At 43.0% G+C, this 22,544-nt stretch overlaps 1 protein-coding gene across 5 annotated transcripts in view; it reads left to right on the forward strand.

Annotated features, from left to right (window-relative positions):
- LOC122565692 (receptor-type guanylate cyclase Gyc76C-like) overlaps positions 1-22,514 on the forward strand; it is a 100,001-nt gene extending 77,487 nt beyond the window's left edge. For 4 of the 5 annotated variants that reach the window (XM_043721922.1, XM_043721923.1, XM_043721920.1 and 1 more), the window contains 16 exons: positions 14,054-14,360; positions 15,525-15,671; positions 16,492-16,685; positions 17,064-17,223; positions 17,457-17,611; positions 17,731-18,036; positions 18,357-18,617; positions 18,704-18,775; positions 18,865-19,033; positions 19,245-19,394; positions 19,512-19,851; positions 19,943-20,066; positions 20,151-20,249; positions 20,324-20,468; positions 20,538-20,794; positions 20,864-22,514. In XM_043721922.1, coding sequence (XP_043577857.1) covers positions 14,054-14,360; positions 15,525-15,671; positions 16,492-16,685; positions 17,064-17,223; positions 17,457-17,611; positions 17,731-18,036; positions 18,357-18,617; positions 18,704-18,775; positions 18,865-19,033; positions 19,245-19,394; positions 19,512-19,851; positions 19,943-20,066; positions 20,151-20,249; positions 20,324-20,468; positions 20,538-20,794; positions 20,864-21,775 — 3,798 coding nt within the window. In that variant the 3' untranslated portion in view covers positions 21,776-22,514. The remainder of the gene's footprint in view (positions 1-14,053; positions 14,361-15,524; positions 15,672-16,491; positions 16,686-17,063; positions 17,224-17,456; positions 17,612-17,730; positions 18,037-18,356; positions 18,618-18,703; positions 18,776-18,864; positions 19,034-19,244; positions 19,395-19,511; positions 19,852-19,942; positions 20,067-20,150; positions 20,250-20,323; positions 20,469-20,537; positions 20,795-20,863) is intronic. The other variant, XM_043721925.1, reaches the window with a different exon arrangement.
- The last annotated feature ends 30 nt before the right edge of the window (positions 22,515-22,544 follow it).

A 22,544-nucleotide genomic window follows, 5' to 3' on the forward strand; every position in this document is an offset into this window, starting at 1 on the left:
TGTTTCGGTAGAGATCCTTGCAACACGTCGAATATACGTTTCGTACAAGTTCTCTTTCGCATGCTTAATCCGCCAGACTAGAGGCAATTTCTTTTCGCTATTACGAGATGGTTACGTAATTTTGATTTTTTCGTTCCGCCGTAATGTACAGTCCGTTCCTTTCTTCGTGTTACCCTTCGGAAACAACTATTCACGACAGGAAATTTGCCTTTAACGAGCGTTGCCGGTACCGGCAACAAAGATCGACCAAAAACGAAAGAAAGAATCGCTTAACGACACGGTGCAAGCACGTGTCAGCCCGCTGTAAAGCCGGCATTCACCTTTTTTCCGCATATGCACACACGGTCGGTTGACACCCATAAAAAGGTTAACGTACAGCGAATAAATCGATGGCCGGATAATCGCGTTGGTCGCACCACGACAACGAGAGGGTGCATGGCACAAAGTAGTCTTCGTATATAGACAAGGAGGGACGTTATTTCGACCGTTGGTGCAGGGAACGAGCGAACGGAAAACAAGCGAGCAAGCAAGCGTCGGACTCGAGTTTAATGTGGGTGCCGCCTTAAGTAACGACGACGCGGCTGGTTTCAGACTAAAATACACTCAATTAACCCTTAATTGGCCGGCACCAATTATGGGCCCGGCGTACCGACGCGTATTCATTCGGTCAACAAGAATGTATGGTCGACCGGCGTTGTTCTTCCCTCGTTTTACGACACGACGTCGTCCGTGGCTCGCTTCTGGCACGCAGATAAACGAATTTCTTCGTCGTGTCGCCAAAGCTTATCCGCAGATTCGAGCACGTGATTAGCACGTTTGGCCATCTTGGTCGCGTGGAAAGTTCGCGCTTCGAATCGTGCTCTATTTATCTAAAAACGTTGTAAACGCCGTTCCACGTATCTTCTACTTTGTTCTCCACTTTTTTTTATTTCTTCTTTTTCCCTTTACGAGGTCAGACTCTTTTGTTTATGGAAATATTTGATACGCCGAGAAAAATAAAGGATATTTAAAGATCGTCGAGCGAACGATGCAATGGAATCGAGCGGAAGATAATTCCTAGTCGAGTTCCTGAGACGATTATTCCGAGGCACGTGGTCGGAGAAATATCTTCCTACGTAAGTCTCCTAGCCGTTGCCAACGTGATGCACAAAGGAATTAGCGTTAAGGTCGAATTTTACTGCTCGTACATCATGTCGCGATAACGAGATCGTCAAACTTCCTAGTACTAAGTATTTCTATTTACGAGTAACCGCGGCGCCATTGGTTTTCATTTTCTCTGCAATTGTGTGTCGTTGTTTCTTCGAGTGATTTGTGCCACTTCTCCGTTTTGCTTACGCGACAGAGCACGTTCCTTTTCTTCCACTTGATCCAGAGAAAGGGAACCATTGAACGATCGCGACGACGCTGAAAACGACTATTTCTATGTACAAAATAACAAGCCCCGAGCCCTTTAATATTTTTGGACGAATTTAACAGCGAGAAATATGGGATAAAGTAAAGAAAAAGTGTTCATGGAATGGCGGTCTACGTTGTAGACGAGGCAGAACGGTTCGAATTAACGGGTACCACGGAGATCTTGGCGAAATCTTGCGCGGAGCAGTGGGCGCATACAAGCGGCGCTTTCAAATGGCTCCCCGCGATACGCGAAGTGCGTGCGATTTAACGAGCTGCGACGGCTCGGTCGCAATCGCCTTAATTTGTCGTCGGCTAAGTTCGTTCTATCGTCGCGTTAAGCCTAATGCCGCGATTCCAAATATAATTTCCGTGCAGCAGGACCGATAATTTGCGAAACAGCCCGCGTATCCGTTCAATGTTGTGGCTAAAACTGTTCCAGGAAACAGTCTCGTATACCATTTCTTCTTCTTCTTTTTTCTGCACGTGTTCCCTTATTTGTTTGTTTCTTTCCTCTCCTTTCTCTGTTTTTTTTCTTCTCCTTCTTTTGACATCGTATTGCCTTGAAAGTAATCGTGGAATTCCATAGAAAAAAGAATTGTCGTCGCATGACGCAATTTCTTGTTGCAAAATATGTATTTTTAAGTCGCATGTATGTCGCGCGTTTACGTGATCGTACAGGAATTCGCTCGTCCGTTTATTTCTGGTTTATAATTGTTCTGGATCCGAGACGATTCAGCGAACAACGCGGCGAAACTTGTTATCTGGTAGGAGACCGAGGCTCGAAACGTGACAAATCCCTCTTTCTCTTTTATTTCGTTCCTCGGTTTGAAGAAAATCCTTTGTTTAAGAAAAAACATACTTTGCACAAATATGCTGTTATCTGTGCGACGCCCGCGCGCGCATGTGTGCGTGCGTGCGTGCGTTCGTGTATGTGTTCGTGGTTGACTGAAAGATGGCTCCTTTTTGTGTAGATTTGAACGAGCCCTATCAGCGTCTGTCAATATTTACTGGTAATCGCGGCACGAAAACAGCGTAAATCATATAGTATTACGGCGGTGTGAACGATATTACAGCAACCGTATTACAGCGACTATCCGTTATCAGGCGAGAATATGTCCAAGTGTCTGTGTTTATCGGGTCGACTATATTTAGATCGGGTATTGCTTTGTCGAGAAACGCGAATCGAATCAAGGAAGGAGACAATACTCTTCGTTCCGACGGCTTTCGTCACCGTCCAGAGAAAACCGTAAAATCGTTCGAGTCCGACTTGCTACGATTCCCGCGGCAATCATAAAAATGGAAACAAGTGTTTTTCGTGCAACTTTTAGGCTTCATCCATTATTTATATCGATCGTATTGAGAACTAGGAATATATTTCCCTTGGTGTTCTTGCAAATAAGACGTAACGCACCAAAATTGTAAGCAATTTTATCCACAAGAAATACATTCGTCTCATTGTCACACGTATACAGCGTGGAACGCGAAAATGTTAATTTCAATGTTTCATCGAGATAAAATCCAAAATATTTCTTCGGATGTGCGGACATTGCTTTCTTTATTGGCTATCGTCAATTGTTAGAAGATATAAATTCCCGATGAATTTTCGACCGAAGAAACCTCTTTTTTATTTACTCTAGAAAACAGGGAAATACGTTTACTTAATAATTTGCCACGATACGGCGTCTCGTGTACCCAACGTCGAGCGTGAAAGGATTATAATTACGATCACCTATATACACTACATTTAAGTGCACACAATACAACTAGTTCTACTAATAACCAACCACCATTCTCTGCTATACCATACTGTATCATACCAACGAAAAGAAAAAAGAGGTGAAAAAAAAGAACGAGAAGGAAACTACGTTCCGTAAACGAATGCACATTAATCCCGGATCACATTCCAGAGCAGAGCAGATACGAAATCGCGGCGACGAATTCCACGTGGAAAGTTCAACAGCTCGGACACGCGTCATGCAATATTAATTACCCATTACCATATACCGAGCGTTAACGTCGGCTTTGCCTGGCCAACACACGACAGTCGAAAACGCTAATTACATCGAGGCACGCCGCATCGACTTCCAATTTCCACGCTCGGTTACCATCACCGTGCTTGAAACCGCGTCGCACAGTGTTTTCGAAGACGGCTGCGAAAAAGCGACAACTTTGATGATTTTTCCTTCGCCAATTCTTGATTTTATTTTTAAATTTCTATATTTCTAAGGAAATTATTCGAACACACTAACAGGTATACAGAGATCAGTAATCTCTTACTGTCTCGAAGAATACAAATTAGAAGTCGATGATCCTGTTCGTAAAAGGCGACATTTTCAGGGAATAGTTTCACGTGTCGTTGATTTTATAGAGAAAGATAGGTATTTATATGTTTGCTGTAGAAACATGAAGATAGATATAGTAAATGAAATAGTTAAGGGCTGTAAACGATATTAGTCTGCACAATGGCCTGTGACTTTTTCGCGGTCAGACGACCGTTTCAACACACTGTGCGTCGGCAGCGAAACAGTGTTTGCCCGGTCCGTTCACTGTTATGCCCCCGGTCTGGTCGGAATTCTTGAATGGCTTGTCAGGTAGAACCGAAATCCCACGGCGTTACGAGAGAGACTCGTGTATCCGGCGTCATTCGAGTATAACCAAGGATACCGACGCCGCTATACACACCGTGGCTCCACTAACTGCCTATGTTTATCGCCAGGCTATATTTAGCCTGGGCTATTGCTTTGCCAAGCGACAGACTGAACGAACCAGCTACAACCGATCGACACACCAGCAGCCACCACCGGCATCACCGTTCCGGCCAACTTCCCATCTCGATGCTCTTTCTCTTACTCCCTCTTTCTCTCCCTCTTATGTCCCGTCCCATATATACGAGCCTACACCATCCTTACGTATATGCTCTTCTTGAGACTTGCAGCCAAAGTTGTGCATGTACACATCGTATCGGCCATCGACACCCACTGGAGAACCGATCCGTGTGGATCGCTCGAGTTCCGTTTTGCTCTTTACATTGCGAAATTTTAACGAGATGCAGCACTTTCCAAACGCGGTCCACGCGTTTTTCTATTTAAAGACTCGAGTCGTTGATTGTTCCCGCGAACGTTGTTGAATATGTTGCACGTGTATTTCAAAACTCGAGTCAACTGAAACGAGTTTCTCAGGCAGGAAATTCTTCGGAGGTTTGCAACAAAATTATTCATTGATCACATAATGGCAAGAAAGTACGTATATAGACTCTGTGAAAATATGCTGAAAGATTATTCTCGCAATTTCCCGTTCCCAGTCCTTGAGATCCGCCTTGGATGATTTTAATCCCGGACGATGAATTTTGTAACGCAAGAGAGAATTATTTCGATATTAAGCCTAAACTGATAACGTATTAATAGTGGACGAAGTAAAAAAACGTTGGAGGAAAAAATGAATAGATACGAGTAGTAGACGGCGGAGTAGATACGAGTGTACGACCATGACCGAAGGAAACCAGCGCGTTTAATCGCGCTAAAAGTTGTCCACGTGCTCGAGGAAGAGACGGTGCAAAGTGAGAGCCGGGTGTCGAGGCCCGTTTGATTTTTCATCGGGTCGCATTAATTTCCATTCGATTGTTTCGCCATTCAAGGATACAACGTCGGCCGCACGCAAGCGAGCTTGCGCGCTAACACACAACTATCGCTATTTGTCCGTCGGGGCTATAAATAGACGCTGTTGATTTATGAATAAATGAAAGCACCGCCCTGTTTCTGTGTGCGCGGTTCCCCCACCAAGGCGCGCGCAGCGTTCGCGCCTGCGCTCCGCGTGATTCTCGCCGGTACGCATGCGCCCGTGCGTAAAGAGTTGTGTATCCCCCACCACCGTTGTCGCCGCTACACGCGTTCCTCGTGAACAGGGCCGCCGCCGCCGCAATGATTCTCCGGTTTAGAAATGTATTTTTAGACCCGGGTACCGTTTGTTGGACACAATTTGAACACCTTTCTCGGTCAATAAATCTCCCGCGCGAAGCGCACTGATTGCGAAAGTCCCATGAGTCCCTCTTGTATTATGGAAATCTGCTCAACTTTCCAAGTTCATCCTTACGTAGTAGCTGAATTATTAAAACTTTTGTTAATGCTTCTTGGTAGTTGAAGTTGGAAGTAAGATACGATTTATCAATAGGGTTAAACGCGACTAGAAAAATCTGACGCTCGTGTATTTGTGTATCGAAACTGGAAACAGGAATGCCCTTGGTCTCTGTGCCGGTTAGCCTGCCGTAGAGCCGTTAGTTACAACATTATGCTTTTCATTCCTCAAATTAGAATGTATATCACAGTTGAATTAGTAAATAAGCTGTGTTATGTTTATGCCGGAACGCAGTCGTGCGCGTGGCACGAGGCTAAATATAAATACGCCTGATCTAAATATCATTCGACATCTCTGATCTCTCTGAATAAAATTCATTCTCGATCGATGGTTGCAGTGGAATGCGTGGCAAACACGGACGCGCAGATATTTCGCAAGTCGATAAGCGGACGCTGTGAAATCCGACTTCGAAGTGGACTCGCCACGCGAATATAAAACCGATGTTTAAAGAAGAAATAAACTCGACCTCGTAACGATCTGGAATAGGAATATACTGGTGGATTTACGATCTTTTCGAGTGGATCGTAATTCACTAGAAACTAGAAACAAGTATCAACCCTGTTGCTTATTGACACGAATCATATTAACAGCGAACCAAAACGATACTAACCAACTCGAATATTCTAGCTGTGTATTTCATAACAAGTTTATACGCCATAAGAAACCGATGAAACGTAACCACGATCTTTACTTTCCGCTTACTCTCCGTTCGTTATGTTTATCCTGCTTAACCATAATGATTGCGTAAGACCGAGGAAACGACGTGATTACCGAAGAAACGTGTTACGTTTTCTCGGCCATCTTGTTCACCTGGCCTCCCTTAATTATCCGTCAGCGGGCTGTTTAATTGGCGGAAGACGTCGGCGTATGGTGTCACTTAATAAAACTTGAACGATCGTGCGATCAGAAACGACCAGCGCCGACGATACGAGCCGTCCTACCCCGTTTAACGAGCACCCTTATCGAGAAAGCTGATCCTCTGGCCGAGGCCATCAACGATCACCGTGGAATCCAGAATAGCGCGCATTAACGGCATAATTTAGGAAGTTATGCCGATGAAACGAACGACGGACACTCGTCCAAGGCAGATCTTTCCGCTACGCAGACAGAGATAGGAGAGAACGTTCCCGGAGATAATCTGAAAGCGGCCAGAAGCTTAATTGGAGTTAAGGCAACGTCTCGCGACTTCAAGTTCAATTATCTAATAGCGACCGCGCCGTAGCTTCTCCCTGGCTGCTGCTGCTTTCTAATTCCCTGGAAAGAATTCGCTCGTTCAATGAGCCATTCTTTCTCTCCCCCTTTCTCCTCGTCTCTTTTTGTCGTTAACATCGCGTTTTCACCGACAAAGCGTGCGTTACCAGGTGAAAGAAAATGATACTTTTCATCATTGCCGGCTGAGGCGTTTTCTATGGATAACCCAAGAGGCTAGTCAACTTAGAACCGCGTCATTACCGATCCAACAACGAACATCCTTCTCGTTCGAAACCAATTGCAAACGATAACCAACGTTGCGATATCAATTTGCGGAAATATTTTATTCGTATCGATGCAACCCGTTCCAAGGATTTGGAAACTAACTGCGAGACAATTCTTAGTTGTGAAATAATCGGGAAAATTATACGCACTGTGAACATTTGTCTCTGTGGTCGTTTATCGCTCCGAACGCGAGACGAGCACCCAACAGCAACTTTTTCAAGAAACATGGAACATGGATAAAAAGTTTCTCGTTGTTGGTTCAGCGAGGACGCCGCTTAACGCAGCAGAGGCGTATGGAATAGAAAAGAGAAGAAAGGAGGAACGACGAGAAATGGAGAGAGTTAACGAGCTGAAGGATTATCGATTGATATTCAAGATAAAGAGGCTCCCGGTACGTCTCACCGGTCGGGAAGAGAGCAACGAATTTATCTGCGACACGGAGCGTGTCGTTTGGCAAGATCCTGGTGCACGTAAACGGTCTCCCTCGAGAACACTAATAGCCACCATTAACGGGCCAGGACGTGATCCGTTCACACGCTCGCGAATTCCGGGAAGCGATCTTTCCGTTCTGTGACTCGCGGTAACTTCGCCGTGTCGTATCGGGAAGAAAAGGTATTTCTGGCACAACGTTACCGTTGTCGCTTGTCACCTTCGCCGCGAGAAGACACGTCCACTCGTTTACTTCGCACGAAAACCGATCGTGTCCAGGATACTCGATCGATTCTCCGATTTGTTAAATCCGGTGCTACCTGTCCAACTCGGAACGTGGAATAATTTATACCACGAAAGGGAAAGTGGGAAATTTGTATGTTTTTATAGACTTGTGAAATTACCACTTTGAGCTATAGTAATGATTTCTTCGTAAGTCCTATCTCTTGGAACGATCTGCCTATTTATAACTGTTGCTTCACGATAGATAGTGCTTCCGTTGTACGTTCGGATCTCGCCAAATCGAATCTCCGGGAAAAAATATCTTCGATTTATGCAGGCTTTCGGGGAACAGAAAATTAACGAACGAGGACGATTTACAGAAGCTTTGTACACAGTGATTAGTATCTTTCAAATCGTAACGGTTCGAAGAAAGGCAAATTCAACTTTGAAAGATCAGCTATTTATTTGCAAACGTAAATAATAATTTATGTTTATACGTATACATAAGGCGGATAAATGTTGTCCGTGATAATAGTGGCTGTTGGCTGTAGATGTCGCTGCTGGGGGGCGGGGGGGTACTGCTGTATTTTCTTTCTATTTAAGAATCGTGGAGGAAAAATCGGACTTCGGTCGTCGGGATTCGAGATCCCGGGTTCCGAACGTTCGTAACCTAAGGTGCTAACCACTGCGCTGCCGTCGTCCGTTGTTAGTTAGTGTGGAATGGCGGTATTTGTGCTGTCGAGTGCCGCCACATACGATATAATATAGTATAGTCTAGAGTTGTAGAGGCAGCGATGAGCAAAGTTCGACTTGTAGAGGTAAATTTCGACTTGCGTGAGTTCCAATTATAGAAATAAAATAACGGACTTAGGCACGTGCCAGAGATAGAGAAAGTTTGTATCTCCGAGAATTGAGAAAATTGTAGTCTGATAGGACTTATCCAGGTTCAGATATACCAAACTTACAAATAAGGAGTAATTTGAGAAAAGAAGAAAAAAGAAAACAAGGTCACCATCCTTGTTTGCTTGAAACAGATAAGAAAAATTCTTATCCGCTTTTATTTATCTAGATACTCAAGGTAACCGATTTAGAGTGATTCATCGGTGTAGTTTGCGCAAACGTTTGAGGCACCTGGCTTCTGGGTCGATCCTTGGCCGTTTCTCGATATTGTTGACACTCGTCGATGTTCTGGACAGATTTAAACACGAGATTAATATTCCGACACGTTCTTAACTTCCTCTCCATGGAACTCCCTTCTTCATTGTCAGGTGTGACTTCCGTCTTACGCAAACAGGAAGAGCGATCGAGGGACAACGAGCTAGTGGCACGCTTTGTTATTTTTAGTCGTCGATTGATAGTATCGCGATTTAAGCCGGGGCAAGGATCGATTCGCGCGATTAAACTGGCTCGCGAGATGAGACACCGATGGATTGCTCGATTGTTATTCAGCGGGCACGACCGCTGTCGATGCACCGGGACGCAACGTGCGTTGCCTATCCCGATGTAAAGACGAGTTTACAGGCATAATTTTGAGCAACGACGTGGATCGGTGCCCGGCGGAAAGATGAAATATCCGCGATTCATGTTTTATGGATGCGGCAAACAATTATAAAACAGTAGGGTATAAATTTAAAAATGTGCCGCGAAGAATTCACGATGAGACAGCATCGAAACGGACACTTTGTTGCTACTGGTTTATGGCGACGATTTTACGAGTTAACGGGGAACGATGACACGATAGACGATATGTGATTCCATAGCTACACACACACGCGCGCACATACATATATACGACTAACGATGTAGTATACAAAACGGTTCGCGATTCTGCCATAGTAGAACTCTGTTAGTACGAATTCCATTTATACGAAAAAAACTCCATTGTTAACGTCTGATTATGTCCGATATGTTTAGCCGAGCTGCTATTATTCGAACAATTGTTCAGCCTTTGCTCAAGTTGGAATTAGACGAACGTTTAAAATATATATATATTTATGATTCCCAAGAGAGACGCGTGTATCCTTGTACTAAATATCCAGTAGCATCTGTACAAGTTTTCGGATTTGTTCGAAACTCGAAAATACAATTATGATACTGGGATCTGGTTACGGTGCTAATGAAATCTCAGAATCTCAGAAAAGTTTCGTATGAGAGATTCGTAAAAAATTTGTACAGGCGTTCAGATAGCTTTCGCGTGCCACTGTGTACCTAAATGCACGGCGAGGTCGGCTAGAGAGCAAGTACGATGAAAAAGGAGCGACATGGAAAAAGAGCGTGGGCAGGAATTCCTCGATCGCGTTTCCAAAGGATCGCGAACGCTTGTTGCACAACTAACGCACACGATCGGCCAATAGAGAAAAGCCTCTCTGCGGTTGCAGTCCGCGGAGAGCACTCGAGCTCTCTCGAGCTCCCTCAAGGTGGTCTCGTCTAAATATAGCCGAGTGGAGCCCAGAATAACAGCACGTCGCGAGCCGGCAATGACCAAAGCCCAGCTCGTTCACCAAGCCAACTAAGAGAGCCAGCCAACGGCAGCCAGCAGGATATCCGACCAAGTCGGTCAGTTTTGTCTACTGGCCCTCGAACTCGTTCCTCCTGGTAACTTCGTAGAAGAGAGAAGAAAGGGCCACACGGTACCACGCTGCCTTTAAAACAATGCTCTTCTACGACTCTTCCGAGTTAGTGTGCGCGTCCTCTTTGTTTGTTGGCCCCGTTGCCTCCATGAGAATAGGGAACTGGTTCTTTCTTCTACACCGGACCAGTTTCGTCTACCGGATCATCGATCACCGATCGACTTTTATGCAAAACTAGAGTACACGTCTGCGCGGCGTCGTTCGCGTCTTAAACCGAATTTACACCGTTTCAGTTTGCGGGAACACGTCATCGGCGGATGAAAACAAGGATGAGAGCAGCGGTCGTTTTCGAGAGCGTCGTATTCCTGCAAAATGAAACGGTGTAAATTCGGCTTTAATCGTTCACGTACGGTTGCAGCTGTGGCTCCTTTCTGAACAGTTTCTGTTCAGATTATGTATTTAATAATTGATGTCTCTTCGTGTTTTCTTGAATACTATTAACCCTTTGTACCTCGCGAACGTCGGACTATCTGACGTTGATAGAAGAGTATTGTGTTCGTTGAAAAGATACGGGACAGGGAAGGAGACAAACGCATAAATAAATTCATGAACTTTTTCTTTTTTTAGACAAATCCTACGAGTTGAACGAGTTTTAAAGTTAAAAGGTTACTGAAGTTGCTGGTCGATATCGTAACAATATCCAGAAGGCAATAAATTAATATTTCCACCAGCAATATTATAAATTCACATTAACGTCGAATTAGTAGCCAGTTCGCCAGATATATTCTGCTTAATAGGCATATGTTTAATGAAGGATGGGTTTCTTTATTCTGTCTGTTGCAAATGTAATTGCGACTCGGTAGTATACTGTGAATACAGGATTGCAAAGCTTTTGATTGGAAATTTGTATGATTGCTGTATAACGGCATGAATCAACAACGCAAGGATTAGTTTGATGAATCGTAAGATCGTCGATTGAATTGGTCAGGATTGAATCAACATCCCCTAATTCCTCCAAGGTCAAGATTATATACTCAACAAAGGCAACACGCATTAAAAGAGCTTTCTTTTAATCAAACACAGCAACATAGTAGCTGGAACGACGAACAATCGTAATTTTGTCATTCTGATGCGGCTCGACCAACATCCTCTCGCCATTGCCGAATCAATTTGTCCTTTTTTTTTCTTTCTTTTCAATGTAATAACGATAAATGTCGCTATCATACGCGGCAGTTATAGTCATCTTCCGTTCGACAAATTCACAAGCGAGCGTCGTACATTCATATGTATCGCGACGTCCGGTGTTCAAGAGGATAATCTTGGGAAGGATGGATGTTCCTTTTGGCTCTCGTTTTTTTCAAGTATTTTCCTCGACTTCGTCTAATTTGGCATTTCGAGTCGAAGTTCTGCGCAAAAAGTGCCGGCCAGCTTCACCATCGCGCGCGGCACCGCGAATAAGAGAAACAGGAACGATTCTGGCCAGGTGGGTAAATCGCTGACGATCTCGACTTCCTGGAATCGTGGGAGGACGAGCAGAGGACGCTGGAAAGAGAGAGTGCTCGATTTTGGCGCGCACGATCGTGTCTATGCGGATTGATCGAACGCTTGAAACTCTTTTTTAAGATACGAAGATTATTTAACAATACAGTTGCTATTTTTACACTTGGTTCGTCCTCGTTCGTTTACCGAATCCAATGTATTTATTAATGTCGCAGTGACAAATTTACATAACGACAAAAGTTGGCGCAATAAAGAGATAAATGGCCGAATTTGATAATTCTTTCATCGAAAGTAGAAAGTAAAGTGTCTGTGTAGTCGGACGCAAAACTGTTCTCGTCGTACGTACATAAGTAATACACGTAAATCGGTGTTGAGACTACAGTTTCTTATATGTATCGAGCAACTCGTACAAAAGCTAGATGAAGGTTAATAGGCAGAATTAAGCTATACACGAAATTCTATTAAAATTACAGTCGAAGCATCCGATACGCTACGGCAACGCCATATCGTAATACAGAGAAAAATCGTATAATATCAAAATACGTGTTCGATACTCGAGTTAGTCGATAACAACGAATAAACGAAGAAGAGACTTCCTGGTCCCGCCGACGATCATTTTTCGCTGGAAATCCCCAAGCAGTAAGATAGTTGTAAAGATTCACGGGGCAACGCTCCCCATAACCGCAAATCCCATGGTCGGCAGACTGTAACGAGGGAAAAGTGGCGATGGAGTTGCGGCGGTGGCGGTGGCGGTGATCGCGACTCATTCGATGCATGAATTTCGTGGTCTCTTTGGTTGTCGGTAGAGAAGTCTACTCGGTTGTTCGATCGAGTGTGGAACAAGAGGAAAAGAGCGAGCGTATAAGCAGAAAGACGGAAGAGGGGAAAAAAGAAACGAAACGGAGTAAAAGAAGGAGGACAAGGAGGTGGAAAAAACAACGGAAAGTGGATCGTGGCCTGGCGGTGGTCGCCACGGTTAAAGTAGAACTGACCCCCAGTTGTCACGTTTAATTTATATGTTAATGAGCGCATGTCACATTTCAACGGTACGGAGCAGCCGCCCCGTGCACTTCTCTGCTCGCGATCACCGAGAGAAGAGAGAAGAGAGTTGCCCCGTTCATTCCACTCTCCTCCTGCCCTCCTTCGTACCGCCTGCCACAGGTTTATATTTAACCGCGCGCCACACACCATGGCACCCGGCGCAGCCCACTTTGCCGCGTTACTCTCCTGCCTTCTACTCTTTTTCCATCTCCCATTCTTTCCTCTTTCTCTATCTCTTCGGCCACCTACTCCTTCTTTCCATACTCTACACCCTTTTCCATCGCTATCGATCGCTCTTCTCTCAGTTGTTTTCTTTCTTCGATCCTTCACCTCCGTTGCTTCTCTCGTTGGCCTTTCAGCTTTCTGGCTTTCGCTCTTCCTTTTCGACGCTTGTGACATTGTTTTCCGGTTGTTCGCCGATTCGTCCCCTCTCACTTACCGATCTGTTTTCAGCACTTTCGACGACACTTTGTTTTCGCGGCCTTTGTTCTCTTGTTTAGCTGCTGAGTGTTCAAGGTTCCTTGCGTAATTTTCAAACTCGAAACGTTGGAATTCGTGGAACGCGTGGTTCGTTGATCGTTCATAAAAAAAATTGTAATCGATGGAAAAGTGTCACCGACGATGTATGATTTTTAATGTTGCTGTTGGATCTAGAGATATCAACTTCGTCCCTTAACACGGTGACTGTCATGGTGGTCACGTGGTGGAATTGCAACAATGCAAAGCGCTAAATGTATCATGAAGCGCTTTTAAGAGATTTTATCGTTTTAACAAGGTATCTATACGTTCTATGTACAGTAGCTAGGAAAAAATATACGCGCATACCCTCGTTTTCCAGTGACTGGTCTCTTCGTCAGGTTCTATATTTCAGTTTCATAGCATCAAATTTCATTTTATCGGTACATACCACTAACGACAGATGATACGAAATTTAATATATTTGGACCTAATTAATCAGCACGTAAATACTCTAATAAATAAAACGGTGTGCAAATACTTCTCTCGTATAGTAGCCACTATGTATCGCGCTAAAATAACGAAATTTATCCACAGTCGACGCGACAACTAACTATCCTTCCATAATTAATTTCACCTCTCTGCATACATAAACTCCAACATAGAATGCAACGTTTCGGCCAAAACCTGCTAGAAACGCAAAATCAATACGAACTCCAACATCAACATTCGTTGTCCCAACTGGCTCGCATTAACTCGTAACGCAAACACTTGCCAAAGCTTGTGCACTTGAACGGACGCTAAACACGATCGGGAAACCGTGTGGATTGCAGAAATGCTCGGACTACAAGGCGTCGAAGGTGAACACGTTCGCAAGGACCGAACCACCGGACACGCAGGTGACGAAGTCGGTGATCGCGTTGTTGCTCCATTATGGCTGGAACAAATTCACTATCATCACGGAGAGTGCTTGGTCGACGGTGGCCAAGTCGCTGGAGGAACAGGCCACCAAGAATAATCTCACCGTCAATCATTACAAGACCGTGGAAGATCGACACACGTGCTGCGAGGAAAGGCTGCCTTGCTGTCAAGTCAGCGTATGGTTTCAACTCATACAGGAGACCAAAAATATGACCAGAAGTCAGTTGAAGTTTCGTTTACGTTCGATATTTCTCAGAAAGTCATCGAGACGACCGAAACGATGTGTTCGTCGAGAGCCGCCTTCTCTATCGGCCTCTCGTTTCCGGTTCTGTTTGTCTTCGAATCGCGTGGCCTTCGTTTTTGAAATGGTTTTAGCGCGATTGTAACACGCGAGACTCGTGTTTCCTCGGTTCGAAATAGAGACGGTTCCATAGTACAACTTCATCGGTTGTTGAGTCGCGCGAGTTCGAGCGAGATTTTAGTGTCCCAGATACTGGAATTGACCCCGTCAACGAAAGAATACAAATTGATCTTTAACGCGTTCGACTAAAGTGCAGTAGCGCGAGTTCGTTAGAAGACGGTAGAAACGAAATTGACAAAATTTCTCTTTCTTATCGCTAAACTTAATTAGACTCGATACTATACTTAATATGTAGGACGTAATACTAATCTTTAAAATTCTCTAAATGCCATTGGGGCTAGATCGTTTATAAAGCGAAAAACGACGCGTGTTAAAGCGCAACAGCGACTATTGTACTTATATGGTGGTTGGAAAATTCTGTCGCCAGATTTTGCTTACCAGGTAAAATTAACTGCTGTTGAAGATTCGATCAAAAATTTGCACTGCAGGCAACTTTCACATTCTTCCTTAAGTAGATCGATAGTTGTATCTGTATAAAAATTCTGGACGAAGAAAAAACGTTTAACATTAAGAATCGATCGTTGAATCACTCGTAAAGACATCGTGGAAGAATATTTGAATGATGAAAATAAAAGTAGACGGATGTCGATGAAACGTAACAAAGTTGTTACAGTGATACTTCAATTAATTCTACAAATTAATAGAAATTTCAGTTGGAACAGTCGATTTCTTTTCTCTCAGAGAAGAAGAACAGAAACAACAGAATTTTCCGATCGCGCGAATACTTTCCTTTCGCGAGTATTTTCGTGCGTTTCCTTCGTGAGAACTGGTGCACGGTATATAGATCTATTTGTTCCATGATTTCACCGATAATTGCGCGGCAAACGGAGCAGCCGTTTCCCGCCGGTAGGAAAATGAAGCGTGAAAGTCAGTTCCGTTCTGGAAATCGGTCGGTCGTCGTTGATGGAACGCTCCACGGGAGGCGGGAGCGCGTCTAACGGAAGGCGTAAATCTGTCGACAGTTTACATATTCCTGGGAACGGCGATGTCGCTGATAGACATGATGAACTCGATGCAGAATCAACGGCTGCTAGACAACGGGGAATACATGGTGATACACGTGGACATGATGACGTACTCACCGCGCGAGGCGCAAAAGTACTTATGGAGTAAGTACATACTATCAATATCACCAGACTGCGCATATTTACGCAATTCCATATTTTTACGATCCTATTTAAAGAAATGGAATCCAAGAATAGATTTGTTTTCATCCGTTAAATATTACGACGAATAGTGAATTTGAAGGATATTTTATGTATCTTGATATTTTAAATTTCCCGCTAATGCATAAACGTCCGCAGTCTAATAATCACGAACATCTTGCACAATAATTGACCAACTAGTCCACAAGCTACAGATTATAGGCTATAGGTGTCCGTTGCACGGTTTTACAATTTTGCAACTGCCTCGAATTTCATTTTTACACCGTGAGCTGTTAATGATACTTGTACAAGAAAGTGACTTAGTTGGATAGTTAGTTTGCTAATGATAAACTGTACGTAAGAATAAGCTCTCGTTACCGTTACGCGTGAAAATTTGTCAGCACCGTAATTTCTAAAATTACGCGCAAGAAGGCCCATAGCAGGTCCATTCCGGTAACGAAACGACTCGTGAAATTCGATTGACCCGATTCTTCGGTCTCCTTGGCGATCCTCCGGTGTTCCTTGACGAAACGTACCGCGTTCCTCGTTACCTCATCATTTCCGTATCTAATCCGAGATTAACTGAACGTCATGGGTCAGGCATGGCTCGCTCGTGACCCGGTTTCCAGCACGTGATCCGATTTTAATGGACGTTCCTCTAGAGTCGTCGGTCCCGTGTTGTTGCTCCGCTCTCGAAATCAGATATTTCCGTTTCCCTCGTACGAAAGAGGGTACAACACCGCTCCTTTCTCATCTCGCCTCGCACGCGATCGGTCTCTTGCAGAACCGGAACACTTCGACAATCTGCGGAATTGCCTGGAGCCGAAGGACTTCCTCAAGAGGGCACGATCCTTGATGGTGGTAGTATCTACGCCACCCACACAGAACTACGAAGAGTTCACCAAAAAGGTCCGAGAGTATAGCAGCAAGGAACCGTTCAACTTTGTCATCCCTGAATTGCTGCGAAAATACGAAAAGGTAACTTTCTTTATGTCAAACGTTCTTCGTCGAGTGTTAAACCCTTGTCTTATAATTATGCTATGAAGGCTATTAAAAGGCCTAAGAATACAGAATCTAGGCTTACTAGTAATTACTTAAATGCAAGATATTGAAACGTTAATTATTATTACGTATCACTACGAAATATTTCATAATATTTCACAATAATACCCAAGTATTTAAAGCTAAAACTAGAGAACCGAACTTTGTTAGAAATACAATTTGTATTTGTCAAATCGTAATTACGTCAAACGTTAAATTGCAACTGTGATACGGTAGATATCGTATTACATTATAAGAGGAGAAGCTGAAATTAAAATTCGTCTATCAATCTATAGAGTGATTTTCTGGTTTCAGTATGTGTCGATTCACGCCGCGTATCTTTACGACTCGGTGAAACTGTACGCGAGAGCCCTGGACCAGCTCCTGAGAGATCAACCAGAGCACACCCTCGAGGAGATCGCCAGCAATGGCACTCAAATCATCGAGACGATTATCAGAAATCACACGTATCAGAGTAAGTATTCGTATAATTTGCACCGCAAATTGCTAACACGATCAAGTTTGAAGTGGCTCGATCTGCTAGATCGATAAGGCTAGATCTGATTAGAACGAGTGGGTGCAATCGATACATGTATTGTTACGTAGATTCTTCGCGCGATTTCAAGACAGTTAGAAACACTTGAGAATTATTGATCAGAGTACTGGATATTTACGAAAAAAATGTATAATCGTGTTCTGCGAAAACAGGTGTCAGCGGCGCGACAATCAAGTTCGATAAGTTCGGCGACTCGGAGGGAAACTTCTCGGTACTGGCCCTGAAGAAGGATCCGTTCCGTTTCAACAACTTCTCCTGCGATTTCCAAATGAAGCCTGTAGGCCAATTTCAACAGGGTGAAACTCTAGTGAGTGAGTTATTTACAGCATTCGTGCAGCTCATATCCATTCGCGATTCTCGAATTACTCCTACGATCGTTCTAATTGGCAAAACCTAAAAGAAGTTTAAAATTATCAAAATACCAAGGGTATCGATCGTGTCCAGGTGTACAGGCCATCGGAGGCGATGGACTGGCCGGGTAAGAATAAGCCGGAAGCGGAACCTGGATGCGGTTTCCTCAACGAACACTGTCCCAAAGATGACACGCACCTGCGAAGCATCGTGGTCGCTGGAGTGCTAGCTATTTTATTGTTCTGCGCCGCGGTGGTCACTATAAGCATATATCGAAAGTGGAAGATAGAACAGGAAATCGAGGGGCTGCTGTGGAAGATCGATCCGAGCGAGATACACGGATACCCTCATCTTGACAACATGATGTCCTCCCCTAGTAAGGTAAGATACCATTTACCATTTTCTAATCCCCATATACTTGCGTAGGTACTTTATTTTATGTACATTTGCATGTCGCATATACTTTGAACTTTTTATTTTATTTTATTTTAATTAAACGCACAAGAATTCACAGTCTGACAAAGAACGTACGTATCTTTATCTAAGTAAACGTTACAGGTAAAAGATGAACGCTATAACGACGACCGCTGGCCCGACAATAACACCGCGCGATCATTAACTATTAGCGCTGAATACACATATTTATTTATCTAATGATTTTTCGAATTGTTGCGCTAACTTCTATCGAACTGTTGTTGCAGTTAAGCTTAGTTAGTGCAATGTCCTACGAGTCAAGATGCGGGGGCCAGGTGTTTGCGCAAGCCGGGCATTACCGCGGGACAGCAGTAAGGATAAGGGAGCTGAAATTCTCAAAGAAGAAGGACATAACCAGGGACGTGATGAAGGAGATGCGTGTCCTTCGCGAGATCAGGCACGGTAACCTGAACTCTTTCGTCGGGGCGTGCGTCGAGCCAATGAGGATATTGTTAATTACGGACTATTGCGCCAAAGGAAGTCTTTATGTACGTCACCTTAATACACGAATGAACGTGTGTAATCTGGTCTGCTGGTGTTTTCAACGAATGATCGCATTGCGTATGTGTTTCAGGATATTATCGAGAACGAAGATATCAAGTTAGACGATATGTTCATCGCATCATTAGTTCACGATCTCATTAAGGCAAGTCTATATACGTGTTCGCACGGCAGATCAATGATATGTATACCGATTGCGAAACTATTGTGAAAATATTGTTCGCTCTGTTTCAGGGTATGCTGTACATTCATGAGTCATCTGCGCTAGTCTGTCATGGTAATCTGAAGTCATCCAATTGCGTGGTGACCTCGCGATGGGTACTACAAGTTTCCGATTTTGGCCTGCACGATATGCGGCACTGCGCCGAATCCGACAGCATTGGTGAACATCAGTATTATCGAAGTACGAAAAACAAAAAAACCAAAAAGAAAAAGAAATATAACGATACTTTATTGTTCTATCGCCAATCGATTAGCGGACTGAAAATCATAGTCGTGTAAGTCATGGTTTTGAGAATCTTTTAGGAAACGGACTGGTCTACACCACTATGATTTTCTGCCCTTCGAATGATTTTTGTGCCTTGATTTCTAATTGAAATATTTCTCTTACATAGACTTATTCTGGAAGGCACCTGAGCTATTAAGGAATCCCAATGCTCCGATCAGAGGTACCCAGGAAGGGGATATTTACTCGTTCGCGATTATATTATTCGAGATGATCGGACGGAAGGGGCCGTACGGTGGCGTGAATCTAGAACCCAAAGGTAAATATCCGTGTGTAGTTAAAGATCCGTAAGCGTTAACGATTGTCATTCGTTAATCGGCATTTGCCAAAAGGTATAGCTGCAGAAATATAAATATGAACGTTAACAAATTGACAGAAATCATAGACCGAGTGAAAAGGTTCCCAGAAGATGGTGAACCGCCGTTTAGACCTAACATAGAGATACTGTCCGAGTCTGAAGCAGACTGTGCTGAGTATATAGTTAGTACGATTACCGACTGTTGGGCGGAAAGTCCAGAACTTAGGCCCGATTTCAAAATGATAAGGACACGGTTAAAGAAAATGAAAGCGGGAAGGCATCGCAATATCATGGACCAAATGATGGACATGATGGAGAAGTATGCAAACAACCTCGAAGATCTAGTCAGTGAACGTACACGCCTTCTTTTCGAGGAAAAGCAAAAAACAGAGGATTTACTTCATCGAATGTTGCCTGAGTAGGTTGAACTATATAAATTCTTTCATTAAAAAGAAAGAAAAAGAAAACTTTGCTATCTACATTAATGATACCACGTCTGTCTCTTACAGACCCGTTGCAAATTGCTTGACAAATGGAATCGGTGTAGAACCTGAAGCTTTTGATTTGGTTACTATATACTTCAGCGATATCGTTGGATTCACTGCAATGTCAGCGGAAAGCACGCCTTTCCAGGTATGTTTTTCAATTAAACTAATCGTTAAAGAAACAAGATATATATCTTTGTATGGCTACTATTATAATTCTTTCGTTTTTCAGGTCGTAAACTTCTTGAACGACTTGTACACTTTGTTTGACCGCATAATCAAAGGATATGATGTATATAAGGTGGAAACGATCGGCGATGCCTATATGGTGGTAAGTAAATTTTCTTTATAAACTCTATACATTTTTTTATTCTATATAATTCTACGATACATCGCTTTTGTCAGGTTTCTGGTTTGCCAATAAAAAATGGAAACAGACATGCCGGAGAAATTGCATCGATGTCTCTAGAACTACTTAACGCTGTGAAACATCACACCATAGCTCACAGACCTCAAGAAACTCTTAAATTACGCATTGGAATTCACACAGGTATCGTGCCTTGGGAAAAAATATCAAACGCAATAAAAATGACATAAATATACGTAACAAATATTACAGGTCCTGTAGTGGCTGGTGTTGTTGGTTTAACGATGCCTAGATATTGCTTATTCGGAGATACCGTAAATACAGCTTCACGTATGGAATCAAACGGCGAACCGTTGCGTATTCACATAAGCGAGCAGTGCAAAGATGCTTTGGATAAAATCGGTGGCTACATAATCGAAGAACGTGGGTTGGTTTACATGAAAGGAAAGGGAGAAGTAAAAACTTATTGGCTCATCGGAGCCACTGAAAAGGCCATTCAAAAACGAGAGGTTTGTATAAAAATCAATATAATAAGATTGTTACATCAATGTCATATAATCTTGATTTATGTTAATTAGGTCGACGTCGGTGATCTTCCACCACTCTTTTGTAGACCAAGAAGAAGTCCGAAATTAAATTCAGATTCTCGACAGGCTTCGTTGCTAGGTGGTCTAGGAGCTGGCAGTCGCAGACAGTCGAGCGTTCCAAGACCAACGCCGGATGACTCCTCGTCTCAGTACGGAGGATCCAGTCCAGTCCCTAAACCTCTTAACTCTCGGAAATTAGACCGATTTCCTCTGTACTTGACCGATAACGTATCGAAGACAACGTTAGATAAGGTTGCGTTGCAAGGAGAAGTTAAAAATCGGGCGGCTAACATTAAGATAGCACTCGATGATTTCTTTATCGACACGAGGCCGAAATTTAGGAAAAATGCAAGAGTTCTGTCGACGATTGCCTCGTCGTCCTCTACGAGCGATTATCCGTTCCAAACGATAATACGGGAGTCACGTTCGTTAGACCCTTTCCCATTGGAGCTCTATAATAAGAGGTTCGAGTCGCCGAATTTCTTTTGGAAGGAACCGAAGAAAAGTTTTCGATCGCTAGAGAATTGTGAAAAGTGCACACGGACTAACTCGAAGACGAATATTTCTGAAAAAGTGTTGAATAACAACTATCCGAATGGTAATGTAATAATAGTGCCCCATACGGACGAGTCGCCGAACGAAGCAGAGACACCATTACTAGGAGATGAGAGTGGTTGTATGGGAGAAATTATGCCTGTTAAACGTTGGCGTTCTCTCGATCAAGTGGTATCCGTTCCTAGTACAGACAGTGTGCCTGATAAAAAATCTTCCGCAAGAAATTCGATCAGAAGTTGGTTGGTAAATCTATTCAATAGCAATGGATTACGCAACAGCGATGTTTCCTTAAGAAGAGGTGTAATAGCAGGTTACGATATACAGTCGGAACGTGAAAGTATAGTTTGATAGAAAATTGATTTTGTAGTCGAGAGAAAGAATGAAGGGAATTCGAACATGGAATCTTCTACTATAAAACGTATGAGTGCACAAAAACATTCTTACATTTATGAGTCATAAGCATGATGTATTGTTGCCATTTTTTTAGCGTATATGTGGAATGTATGGGTATAAAAGTTACCGACCGTGTATATTTTTAATACCTAGATATTTTATGAATTGTATTAAAGTACGCTTTATATTGGCGGCAAACACGTTTTTTTTTTTTACATAGTGCGAGATTTATCTGTTAAAATTTTTAATCCGAGAATATAATAAAACTAGAATGACTTTTATAAAAATGATTCTAACCAAAGTATACACAAGTACAGAAATCATGTAAAAGAGTCTGTCTCGACGTAGCACAAACGATTCCCATTCTGATGCAAACAGAAAGAAGAGCGCGCATAGTTGAAAATGTACATTTACGCAGGTTCGAATACACTCGTTTCAAACATGTGTATGTATGTATATATATGTATGTATGTACAATTTCGATACTTGTTCACTGAAGGAAAGCAAATTATCCGTATGGCTGTGAAAAGTGAACTTGATTGTACCTAAGGTGCTTAGTAATATATCATCTTGTCAAATGTATATAAGTGAATAATAATATATAGATGTAAAAATAAAATGTAAATTAAAAGAAATATTATCTTCTGTAAGAGCTGATTAAAGATTCATCTTTTGAAATGTTGTATAACTCCAATTTTTAGTAGAAAAATACGTTTTTTCCTTT

The sequence above is a fragment of the Bombus pyrosoma genome, linkage group LG3, assembly GCF_014825855.1.
Source record: "Bombus pyrosoma isolate SC7728 linkage group LG3, ASM1482585v1, whole genome shotgun sequence".
NCBI lineage: Eukaryota > Metazoa > Arthropoda > Insecta > Hymenoptera > Apidae > Bombus > Bombus pyrosoma.